Here is a 12,364-nt window from a genome sequence, read left to right as displayed (position 1 = left end):
CTACCCGCCACCTGTACTGAGCGCTAGGTCCTGTTATGGCACCCAGCCTCCTGGCCTAAGGATGCAGGCAGTTATGGAGGCTACACTTGGCACTAAAACAAATGCATGAGAGACCATGCTTGCACCAATTCCTGGCTGTTTGCCACATCACAGGAAGGAGATATGCTCCAAGTACTGATATAGGATCAGAACCAAAGGAAAGTGATATATATTGAGAGAGAGATATATATATATAATGATGCTATAAAAATTTATACATTTACACCAAGTTCCCATTAAGTGCCCTCTGCTACCCAAAAGCTGTCTTGGCTCTGTTCGTGTTCCTTTCTCAGACCCTATACTGTCATGGGAAAGCTGGAATTAGTCAGCATGAACTCTACGGATGATTAAAGGGAAGAAAATTACTTGTCTCAAAGAAAGCACTGCCTGTCCAATGGATTGAAGAAATGTGATTGTCTTGTTGCCATGAGCAACAGTGTTGGGGGATGAGTTAATCCTCCCAGATCCTACATGGACTTGGGTATTCTCCTGATGGGAGGACAGCAATAATAATTACTGTGTCAGCACACATCCTTGGGGAAGCATGGGAGGGTAACTGCTGTGCACTGCTAAGGAACCGGGAGTGCACAAAGCACTTTTCTGGGCTCACACTTCTCGCAACATCTCAGAACTGAAGGGTTGGAAAGGGCTCCAAGAGATTCTTTCTCTTCCACCCTGTGATAGGATATGAACCTGTCTCCAGATGTTTACCTAGTCTGCTCTCTCAACATAGCAGGGATCTGAACACCTTGGAGAGGTGCCACAGTGCTTAAACATATTTCCAGTGTAAGCGAGAACTATTTCCCCAATATTTAAACTGAATTGCTTGCTATACTGGTCGCAGTGCAGAATTCTTAGTCTCTGCAGCCATGCCACATAGCATTTACCTGGGACAAGAGCGTTTCCATTATAGAGCTGGCCAGCTGGGAGTTCCTCCGAAGGACGTCATAAAACCCCTGAAGACAGGAAGGAAGGACGGACAAGTTGGCTTACACAACAAAGAAAACGAACCACATGCATAATAAGTTGGTCTCGTAAGACAGCAATGACCCTTTGGCACTGCAAGGAACCATGAGGAAGTAACAATGTGCTCAGTGTAAACCCCCATACCTGGCAAAGCAAAGGCACCACAGAAAGAAGGTATGAATCAGAAAGCGTATGAATTTCCTCACAGGGGCCCTCTCACAAGCTGTATCTCCCTAGCAGCGGTGGCATCAGGCCCAGAGTGACTTTCACTGCTATTTAACACTAACACTAGATCCAACTTCAAACTGTGAAATCCTGCTTCAAAGGCAAAACAAGCCAGTGGGGAAACTGTAGGAGGCAAAAAAATCCTTCAAACTGAGAAAACTCAGTGGACGGATAAAGCAAGCACAAGTCTTATAGCAACAGTGACGAGCACACCCAAAACTTGCAGTTCACCAAAGGTCAAGTCCAACCAAGTCAATAAGGAAACAAAATCTCTCTGACCTCAGCTGGTGTTTTTTCTCGAGGTGGCACCCCACAGTTACCTCAGGAGCTAAGATACGCACCCAGAAATGGCTCTTTATATTAGGCCATTTGTCACACGAAATCTAAGGGACAGACAAGCCTTTATAGAAACTTGCAAAAGGAAGAGGAGAAAAGCCAGATTCCTGATGCAGTCTCTAAGGAAGTTTCCCCATACTATCCGGTCAAGGTTTTCTCTGTAGCCCATCATTAACTCCCAGCAACTCTGCATCTGTCCAATGCCTGTCATAACATTCACAGGGCACCAAACACACTTCCCATTTCCTAGGCCACTGCAGGAGGAGAGACCTTGACACATTTTTGTTCTTAAGCAACATACGAGATGAGGAAGATACATCGACGTGTCTTTGGGCTTATAGTGGTCCAAAATAAAAAGAAGCAGAAGGATTGAAAAAACCTCAACATATAGTCCTTGGTACATGTGTCCCATGAAGAACATAACTGACATGATAGGTTGTTTTCCACAATAATGTGATCATTATTTACCTGGGGCTACAGTAGAACCAGACTGCAGAAGAGCTAGTGGCTGTTTAAAAGGAGATTGAAGAAACTGTGTTTACCTCATATAACATGAGACGAACATCCGCTTGCTGGCTCAAACATCGCCTCAGGCTGCCCAGGATTTCAAGGCAGAAGGCCTCATTAGCTGCAGAATTATAGCAGGCATGAACATCTGCCTGGACCTGAGAGGGAATATTAGTCACATTACGATTCTCAAATATCACAACACAGAAGCGAGATGATAAGGGTCCTGTCCCCTAAACCATCACCGAAATAGTCCTTAGTGTGCTGCCAGGCTCTTTATCATCATCACGGAGCAGTGTGAACGCTCCCCACAATATTGGTGCTGTAAGAGAAAATGACTCTGAGAAGCAACATCCCTAGGCCAGCTTCTCACACACTGTATTTTCCAAACTTTTCCTTCCAGGACTAATCCTTACTGAAGTTTTATTTCCATTTTGGGGAAGCACTCCACTCCTGAGTTGTTGCAAACAGTGCATATGAGACACAAGACTGCCTCATACGTGCACACCAGGGACTGCAGAACAGCACTTACCTGAGAGGCACCAATGGCCTGGCTGCACTGGGAAGAGGACAAGCTGCCCAGAACCTTAAAATTTCTTAACAGAAGCAAAAAGCCAGCAACCGCAGCTTTACGAGCATCGAGCTGCCTGCAAGTCAGAGGGAGAAAAGAGAAGCTTAAGGAAAAATGGAAGCAAGAAGCTCAGAAATAAATACAAGATCAACTCAGCAATGAAAAAGGGTCCACAAATACAGTGACTGGGCCCAGTGGAACTGTATTCCCCAAGAGGGCAGCGCAGTCCCAAGTAGTTAAGTTTGACAGTTTGCTGGGAACTCCCTTGCTCAATACTCTTACAACATTTGATTTCCTTTCTATCCTTGCAATGCTCACACTGAGGGAGAACCCCAGCCCAAGCCAAGCATTAAATGTCCCCTGAAAACTGGAATGGGACAGTCTCACGGAGTTCAGAGTTGGAAAGTTCCTCGCAAAAACCTGGTGTTTTGCTTTGCTCGCTGAAACCCTGGGTCTTTCCCAGGACCACATGCCTTGCCTTGAATAATAATCCTAAATTATGAATTCCGTATTCATAGCCAGGCAGCCACTGCCCAACAAAATCCAGCCTACGATCACAACATTATGAAGACAGAAGGATGGTTTGCTCAAAGCATTACCAAGACAACAAGCCTGCTTCTCTACCACCTTGTAAGGGATCAGAGGGAAGGTGGCAGCTCAGCATTCTGATCAGTGGTTCCTTCCTAGCATCTGGAGGTACTCAGCTGTGTAGACACATGTTGGAATTGGTTTTAATTTTGCCTCCTTATTTGGTGTTCCCAACAGCTTTCTGAATTTCCAAAGCTCATTCAGCTGGGGGCTGGAATTTGTGTCTCAGTTCAGTAGAGCCGTGACTGTATTCCAGTCCTATGCTAAAGGGGTAGGAGACATCACCACCTTGTTACGGGAAGAATACAGTAAGATGACAGCCAAAATAAACAAAAAATATTTCTGCTCCAAAAACATAAATGATTTGTAGAAATCTTTTCGAAGAATCCCCTTCCCAGCTTACCTGGAAAAGATAGCTTTTTGGAGAACAAGTATCAGGGAGTCCCTCACTGACATGCTGACTTTGAGCAGAGGCTGGAAAGGAAGGTAACAGTTTGGAGAGAAAAGCACTAAGGCATGCCAAGCCCTTGGGGCATATGAGCTCATCTTCCTCAGGCCCATCTGGCCCTGCATTTCTAATACTGTCATCAGTACAGTAGGAGAACCAAAACATGTTAAAACAATACAAAACTAAACCAAGAGAGCTGTAGCAGCGAGACACCTTAGCAGGTTAGTGAGGACACAGTGCAAAGGTTTGGGGAAAGAACTGTTATCTCCAGACTGGACAAAGCAGGCAAGAGTTTAACGCCAGGCTCAATATCTCAGCCCAGGCAAAGAGAAATACTGACTTGTAGCTTGGAAGGAGAAAAATCATCATGACAGCTACAGCTGTTCAGCTAAACCCTGTATACTTAGTTTTCTACAGTGTGCAGCATCTGGGCATCTTCCAGATGAAAGGTCAGCACGGAACAGTTTTGGTACTATTCCAGACCACACCATATGCTTTCTGCTAGAGGGCACATGCAAATCCATGCTTGAAGAACAGTCCCACGCTACACTGAACAACCTACAGCAGAGTATGAAGGTTTATTTTACAAGGAGGGTTATTAGATCATGCATATAATTGTGGCCTAGAGCTGTCACTGGAACTAAACTAGCAAGGATATTCATGGAGAAATGCAAAGCTTTACCTGTACTGCCCGGAGGAGCCCTTGCACTGTATCAATGGGCAGAAAGGACAAATTGTCAAAGGTCTCTGTGACTTTGGAGGATGAAGTCTGAAGCACAAGAGGAGCAGACACAACGATATTGGACAGCAAGTCTGTAAAATAAAAGGACAAAAAGAACAGCTGCTGCCAAGGGGCCAGAAAATTCTGAGCAAGAGATGTCTTATAGAGATAACAATTACAGAATAATCAAAGCACTTCCATTACACAGAGAGGTCGCGGTAGGATGAGCATCGCAAACCTACTTCTGCCGCAGGCACAGTGCAAAACGCTCACAACCCTGCTGAAGGGCCTCACCCCACCAGAGGGCACTGAGGTGTAAAAGAAGAGGTGGCAGCACAGGCACCTTAGCAGCCCCAGTGACTCTCAAGCGCCTACCCAAGGATGAGGAGGACAAGGCTAGGAATGTGTAAGAAGTTACTGACTGACAGATACCAACTTTCCGCGTGTCAGCTGTTCCATGGCAACTGCCTGCAAACATATTTTTCACCTGCAATGAATCACTGCAGCAGACATCTCAGTAAGAGGGGAAGGAACAACTGATTTTTTTTGGCTTCAGGTCACTTCAGCAGGAACTTCAGAAAGCGAACCACACCCTGGGTGGTATCAAAAGCATGACCAGCAGGTCAAGGGAGGTGATTCTGTCCCTCCACTCTGCTCTGGTGACACCCCACCTGGAGTACTACATCCAGCTCTGGGATCCTCAGCACAGAAAAAAACATGGACCTGTTGGAGTGGGTCCAGAGGAGGGCCACAAAAATGATCAGAGGGATGGAACACCTTTCCTATGAAGACAGGCTGAGAGAGTTAGGGTTGTTCAGTCTGGAGAAGAGAAGGTTCCTGGGAGACCTTATGGCCTTTCCATACTTCAAGGGGGTTATTTATAAGAAAGATGGGGACAAACCTTTTCAGCAGGGTGTTGCAACAGGACAAGAGACAATGGTTTTAAACTAAAAGAAGGTAGATTTAGACTAGACGTAAAGAAGAAATATTTTACAATGAGGGTGGTGAAACACTGGAACGGGTTGCCCAGAGAGGTGGTAGATTCCCCAACCCTGGAAACATTCAAGGTCAGCCTGGATAGGGCTCTGAGCAACCTGATCTAGTGAAGATGTCCCTGCTCACTGCAGGGGGGTTGGACTAGATGACCTTTAAAGGTCCCTTCCAACCCAAACTATTCTATGATTCTATAACTTGTTCTGAGAAGCTACGTTCTGAGTGTCCACAGAGCAGGACACACGTCTTTCTCTTTCTTGTTACCTATGTAGTGGCTGACAGGAGATGCTGCTTTTGTGAGGACTCTGTTCAAGACCTGCTCAAGAATATCACTTCTGATGGGCTCATGAACCTGAAATGAGAAAGAACAATAAACAAAAATCAAAACCTGCATATATTTAAAATATTCCTGTACCTCACAGCACAGGTATCATGCAGTACAAAGCAAATCCAGATCCGACAGGTTAGCTGGGAGTGGTTGCCAGAAGTCCCCTTTCAGCTGAATTCACACAGGTTGATTCAGATTTCATCCCAGGCCAGTCAGAACCAGCACACACAGTACACTTGGAACATAATGGGTCAAATTGTCTGTGGGATGCAAATTTACCACTTCAGTGCAGATGCTGGTTTCAATCCCACCTCTGAGATTTTCTTTGTACCTCTGAATTTCTCTACCTTCTCTGCAGTTTCTTGGAAACTGTAATAGGGATTACACAAGTATTGTGGTGACTGGAACAGATCAGGGTTAAGTCTTTATGAGGATCGCCTCTTCCATCTGGACAGGGGCAAACAGGAGACTAAATCTAGTATTGTTTGTAAAACACTCATGATGGATACAGCAGGCAAGATTTTGAAATCATTTACCAAGAGAGAATAAGAATGGAGTTCCCTCCCCACCCAAGAAAAACTCTCTCCAAAACATACACTACCTTAAACGTTTCCAGCAGGATACTTGCTCCCAGTCTGCCAGCCTGCTGGGCTGGCATTTTTGAAAGGCCATAACTGGTATCAGCAGCTTTTCCTCCAAAGAGCTTTTTTGGTTCATATGATTCCATTAGGCTGAAGCCAAGATCCACCAGGCCCTGAGTAACATGGTCCCAGCCAAATGCACTAAGGAAAACATTAAACAGACCAGGAAAGAAACAACTTAAGTCACAGAACAGGTTTAGATCAGAGCAATCTAAAGTAAAATCTTCTGCAGTCATTCCAGGGTCCAAAGCAGCAATGAGAAATGCTTGATCATGTCAGGGAAGATGACATCCCTCACAACCCCATGACTGTCTTTAAGCTGAGGGACAGGTGCTCAGCACAATACATCTCGTAGTCCTGGTTCTCCAACCATCAGACTTCCTTTCCAGTCCAAAGGTTTCCTTGCTATAGAAAATGACGTGCTCTCAAGTCTGATCTGAACATGACAGCAGGCTACAGTCTGATGCACAAATATCCTACTGATCCTGAGATCTTCAAGTCAGAGAGGAAGGCAGAAGAGGAATGCCTCTCATCAAGCTGAAGGACAACTGGTGACAGATCACACAGCTATCCCACAGGATGTTAAAAGGACTAACCATGTTGGGGAAGAAAACAGTGAGCCTATCACTCAACCTATCACTTGATCAGAACATAAACTACAGCAGCAGCATGGCTCATACCATCAGCTGCTCCACCGGTAAGAAAGATAGGATCCTGATCAATTTAGTCCTTTGTACCACCAGATGCTGAGATCTGGGGTAGAGGGGGCAGATTTATACAGCTGCATTTTGTTGCTTTTTTAATTCACCAATATGAAACTGAGATAAAAACTTTGGATTTTGACGCTGTTCTCTGTCGGCACCTGGTCAGCAGTATTTAGCATCCCAGGGCATTCCAGCAAGGCTGAAATTCTCCCCCCGGCAAAGCCATGAGTGTCTGCAGCACATGGCAACAACTCACCTATTTTTCACCACTTCCAGAATTACAGTGGTTACATCATATTGTTGAGGAAACAAATCCTGCAGAAACTTGGAGGCCTGAAGGAACTGCAGGTCCTTGCAGCTTCTTGTGATTGATGTTTTCAAGAAATTAAATATCTGGAACATAAAATAATTGAGTGTGAGGAAATGATCTTTGAAATGGGTCCCGCACAGTGTTGGGTATGCTCCAGTAAGAGGACCAGCCAGACCACAAGTTCGAGTATAGCCTGCCAAAAATCTTAACTCACTTCTTTCTCAGGACAAATACACCAACCTCATTAAGTGCTTCACGGAGCGTAACTTGCTGCCAGATGCTCTTCAGGTGGCCACCACATAGCCAAAACTTTAGAAAAAGAAGACATTGCTTTTCTCCAATCCTACAATACCAACCCATAGGGATCACAACTCTGGAAAATCCTGATATTGCTCTGGGATCTTTATAGTCTTCAGTAAACTACAGTGTACAGTGATCTAACTGCCTCCCCACAAGCATCCTGAAACCGTTTTAAATCTAATTCCGATGGGACTATGAACTAACCATGCTTTATTTCCTTCAGAAGGAGCGCAGTGTACATCCCCATGGAAATTCTCTGCAAGCTTATCACCCACATACCTGCTCTTGCAGTCTGTGTTTTACTGCAACTGATAGCAAAAGAGCCACGCTGAAGGGACACAGGGCTCTAGCAGGGTCCTTCTGTTGCTCAGCCTAGAAAACAGCAAGCAACAGTCAGAAAGCTTGTTATCTTCAACTGCAGCATCCTGCAAGTTCAGGGAAGCTATCAGTCACATGCCTTTTCAAACATACCATAGCATTTATTAAAGAGAACATGACTGCAATCATAAAAATTATTAAATCCCTTCTACAGATAGCCAATTCAGTTTTAAACACCCTGCTACAGCATCTTCAAGAACAGTGCCTGCTCCATCTCTGTCCTACCTTTAGGTGTCTGATTAGTTCCTCTCCTAGGTCCTGATCCAGGTTCATAACAGAGACAATATGGAGAATAACGGTGCCTTCCACATGGCGGAGTTGGTCTAGGGGCATTGTGGTGACCTCAAGGTCCACTGATCTGTAAGTTTTATCAGGAAAAAAAAGCCATGCAAAGCCATAAATAATTTATTATGTATCAAGAAGGACATACGTGTACAAGGTTTAACAATTCAAACTCAAGGAACCCTGGGCAGGACCAAGGTAACTACAAATACCCCAGTAGTAAAGAAAGGGGATGACAGAGAAAGAACTTACTGTGGAACCCTCTGTTCTTCCTTTTGTCTCTTATCCAGCTGATCGAAAAAACTGATGATTCCTTCTAAAACAGTCTTCTTACTGCCCTGCAAGGCAGGACATTACATTAAGCCACTACACTCTATTCCCACACCAATTACAAATGTTATGGTATCCTTCATTTCCCTTCATAAATCACCGAGGTGGGATGGGAGAGAGCTCCTGTGTGGCTCATTTCCAGATGAAGTGACTCTAGTCTAGTTTGCATATTTCTTTTGACCGCACTTATTGAAAAGCTGGAAGGAGCTGAAGCTCTCAGATGTTCTGGGTTTTTTTGAAGTTGTTATTAATTAGAAAGGATCCTTTATGTTATAATCAATTGGGAAGGCTTTCAAACTCCTAACCTTAAATCTAACAATACATTTTGGCCAGTGTACCCAAATGACCTCCTGTAACACACATACTATTTGTCTTTGGCTGGATCATTCTGGCATTGTCTCAGTCACAAATGAAGCAAGCAAGAGCCAGATCACCCTGTCAAAGGTGATTGGCAGACTGCTTGCAGGAAGAGCACAGGAGCTGACACATTTCTAGTACAAGTCAGACTACGACCCTGAAGACAGTCATACTGCATGAGCTATTATTACAGCGTGTAGACCAGAGAGTAAGCAAACTCACACTTCAGAACATTGAAAAAAACAATCTTCTCTGCTGTCTGTTAGGTCTGTGCTCATCCCTTATTTCCCAAAGCTTTCCTTCTTTCCTCACAATGAAGGTCAAGATTGTACCTTTCTCTCAGCAGTCAGCTTCAGGATTTAGAGAAAAAAAAACCCTGCAGATGTCCTGTTGTGTCCTGCTCCCCACAGCACAGTTTAGGAACAATCAGAATCCCTGCTAAAATTCATCCTATACATGTTTTTTTCTCATGGTATATCCTTGGGGGGAGGCCAGCTCCTGTAAGCTTTTACCTTTGCAGAAAGCAGCAACAGCTGATAGACCAGAGGGGGAATTTCCTGCAGGTCTAACTTGGAGAACATCCTGAGGATCTTTTCCACCACAAACTGCAGCTCCTCTCCTGATAATGGAATATCCCTGTTGAAACAAAGATGCAGCCTAATCACTTTTACTGATTTCCTTCAGAATCCCACAGCAGATTCAACCCATAACTAGACAGAGGGTCCTAGTGCAGACAGGCAGCGAGCGCTCCCAAATTCCTCACCAGAAGCGGTTGCCACAGATCCCTCAATACCCTACCACTGTCCCAGGATATTCTTCAACTTTCGGTGCTTAGACATTCTCCACATTATGCTTGCTCATTAATGTATTGTTGATTTGCTAAAGCTCACCCACACAGGGAATAAAAAACATGATGCCATGCTCAGTCTTTGGGGAACGCCTGCTCAGCTGTGTTTTGTATCCCAGTGGATCCAATGTGGTGTTCACTGACCAGCCACCCATGGGGCTGTGCCTGGTATGGTCAGACCTTCTATTCATACCTGCCCCAAACTACATGTGAGACAGGACATGGACATGACCACAGCACAAGAAAGTGTTGACGTTGAAGGGAAAAAGAATTACCTGAACATGTTGGCAAGATGTATTACGCTCCGAGGATCCCACCTAGTAATACAAAAATATGTCAGAAAATTGAAAGCGAGCAGAATTATCGCTTAGCCCTTCCTTCCTCCTACAAAATCATTCAATGTCACCATTTCCGTTATGTTCTGATATTAAGACTAGAAGCCAGATTTCCACCAGAAATCACCACTGCCACCCTAACCACCCAGACTTACAATGGTTCTGAACTGTCCCAGCCCCCACAAAAACTAAGAAACGAGTACAAATAGGCACTTCCTGAGACCAGTTCATGCAACTCTTACAAGATCTGGGAACAGGGTGTTGCCTTGCCTTCCCAGCCAGAGAAGACACTGTCACAGAGGGCACAGGTTCAAAGATGATAGAACAGGACACAGACAGTGACATCCAGCTCATCATCATGTCTTTTTCAAAGCATAGCATGAAGCACACTGTTTTGCCATGCAACGTACGTACTTGCTGGAGCAGAGGGTATTTATCAGCTGTTTCTTAAAGTCTTCCCCATTCAGTTCACCTGAAAAAGCAACAGTCTTTTAGGACCTGATTCCAGAGGAAGGAAGGTCAGGCTATGAAGAAACTGAGAGGTGTTACCTTTCCCATAAGCTAGGCTCTCATTCGAACTGGCCAACGCAGTGAGAACAGTGGAAAACAACTCCAAGGATTTCCCGTTAGACAGGCTGCCGCCTTTAATAACATCAACAAACAGGGTGGCAAGCTCAGCCAATGCATGGCCTGGCAGCTGGCGAGACTGGGAGAAGATATAAAAATGTGAAAGAGCCTGAGGCAGTGCACAGAATTACACACACACGTTCAAACCATTACCAACAAATAGCAAAGGACAACATTTCTTAAAGTTAAATGTGCCCTTAAAAGGGAAATTCAGCCCCGAGCTCTCTATTTTATACCGTCCTTTATAGAACAGAGCAATAAAAGATAATGTAATTACAGGTTTGGAGTTTCAAGTCCAAGTGTAAATATCCAAAGATAATCATATTTACACACACCACAAATTCCCACACGAGCTAACTTAGTCCAGGGCAGATCCAGGGAAAGGACACAACTCATTTTCCTCAGTGGCCTAGTTCTGAAGCATCTCAATCTACACATTAAATGATACCCAGCAGAGCCCAGGAAAGCCAGCCCAAAGGAGCTTCTACCTCCAGCATCAGAAGTCCTATGATTTCAGACACCTTGCCCAAATGCAGGTCCCCTGACTCCACTAGTGGGATGCAGTGCTTGTAAACCTGAAGCCTCCTGAGAACACCATTTTGCTGGGAACAGGGGGAGCCTTATAACAAGAAAATAAGGAAAACAAAGAATGGAAAAAAAGTTAATCAAGTAACAACGTGTTGCGAAACAGCAGGGAATTAGCAGGGCTAAACTGTCACCTGACTACAACTCCCTATGTTATCTGGCAAAACAGATAAAATAAACAGCACAGAAATTAAGAACCTCTTGGATAGAATAGCAGAAGCACTCAACTCTGTTATCACACCCTACGGTTCACTCAGCCTGCTGCTGGAGATCAGGAAGTGTCACAATGTTAAGCAGAATCAGTTTGGCAATTAAGTCTCAGCTGACCAGCTCAGTCCTACTTCAAGGCACCTAAAGGCTCCCAAAATTAAAGCCCACTCACAGCAAGTTCATTAAAAATACATTAGTCCCATTTCCTGTTTCCCCACGTCTATTTTTGGCTGTCATGTTTCCCTGTGACAGCCCTGACTAGCTGGTTTTTACCAAAAGTGATTCTTCCTTGTGCTGCTGACCACCCCCCTCACCCAGCCGGCCTGTAACCCACCGGCCCCTCGGCAACCAGCCGGGCTGGGGCCACAGCCCTCCTCGGCGATCACCCACCTTTGAAGATCCCTCTTAGCAAAGCTGCCGTCTCCCTCCCCTTCAGGGCCTGCTTTGTCACCATGTCGCCCAGCTGCAAAGAGAAGGGGACGCCGTGAGCTGCACTTCACCTGAGAAGCCGCCTCCGCCAGCCTGACAGGCCCGGCGGCGCGCCCCCGCCGCACACAGGGCCCACCCGCGGGACACCCGCGCACCTCGCCCTCCCCCAGGCTCTGCAGGGCCTCCTGCAGCCGCTCGGGGACCTCCTCGGCCGCCAGCGCCAGGATGCGCTGGGCCATGGGGCCGCGGAGCACCCGGCCCGGGACGCGCTGCCGGCTGCCGCCGCCCCCCGGGTCTCAGCCCCGTC

General features: G+C 45.6%; 1 protein-coding gene across 2 annotated transcripts in view; it reads right to left on the bottom strand.

Annotated features, from left to right (window-relative positions):
• FANCI (FA complementation group I) overlaps positions 1-12,364 on the bottom strand; it is a 25,462-nt gene extending 13,098 nt beyond the window's left edge. For both annotated transcript variants that reach the window (XM_037394742.1, XM_037394743.1), the window contains exons 1-18: positions 12,213-12,364; positions 12,019-12,091; positions 11,322-11,452; positions 10,756-10,912; positions 10,621-10,678; positions 10,147-10,188; positions 9,537-9,660; positions 8,590-8,675; positions 8,281-8,413; positions 7,957-8,049; positions 7,324-7,460; positions 6,324-6,504; positions 5,659-5,746; positions 4,363-4,493; positions 3,636-3,706; positions 2,606-2,720; positions 2,109-2,231; positions 927-995 (exon numbers count right to left, since the gene is read on the bottom strand). In XM_037394742.1, coding sequence (XP_037250639.1) covers positions 927-995; positions 2,109-2,231; positions 2,606-2,720; positions 3,636-3,706; positions 4,363-4,493; positions 5,659-5,746; positions 6,324-6,504; positions 7,324-7,460; positions 7,957-8,049; positions 8,281-8,413; positions 8,590-8,675; positions 9,537-9,660; positions 10,147-10,188; positions 10,621-10,678; positions 10,756-10,912; positions 11,322-11,452; positions 12,019-12,091; positions 12,213-12,296 — 1,896 coding nt within the window. In that variant the 5' untranslated portion in view covers positions 12,297-12,364. The remainder of the gene's footprint in view (positions 1-926; positions 996-2,108; positions 2,232-2,605; positions 2,721-3,635; positions 3,707-4,362; positions 4,494-5,658; positions 5,747-6,323; positions 6,505-7,323; positions 7,461-7,956; positions 8,050-8,280; positions 8,414-8,589; positions 8,676-9,536; positions 9,661-10,146; positions 10,189-10,620; positions 10,679-10,755; positions 10,913-11,321; positions 11,453-12,018; positions 12,092-12,212) is intronic.

This window comes from Falco rusticolus, chromosome 7, assembly GCF_015220075.1.
Source record: "Falco rusticolus isolate bFalRus1 chromosome 7, bFalRus1.pri, whole genome shotgun sequence".
Lineage (NCBI taxonomy): Eukaryota > Metazoa > Chordata > Aves > Falconiformes > Falconidae > Falco > Falco rusticolus.
This window is presented reverse-complemented; position numbering and strand designations above follow the sequence as displayed.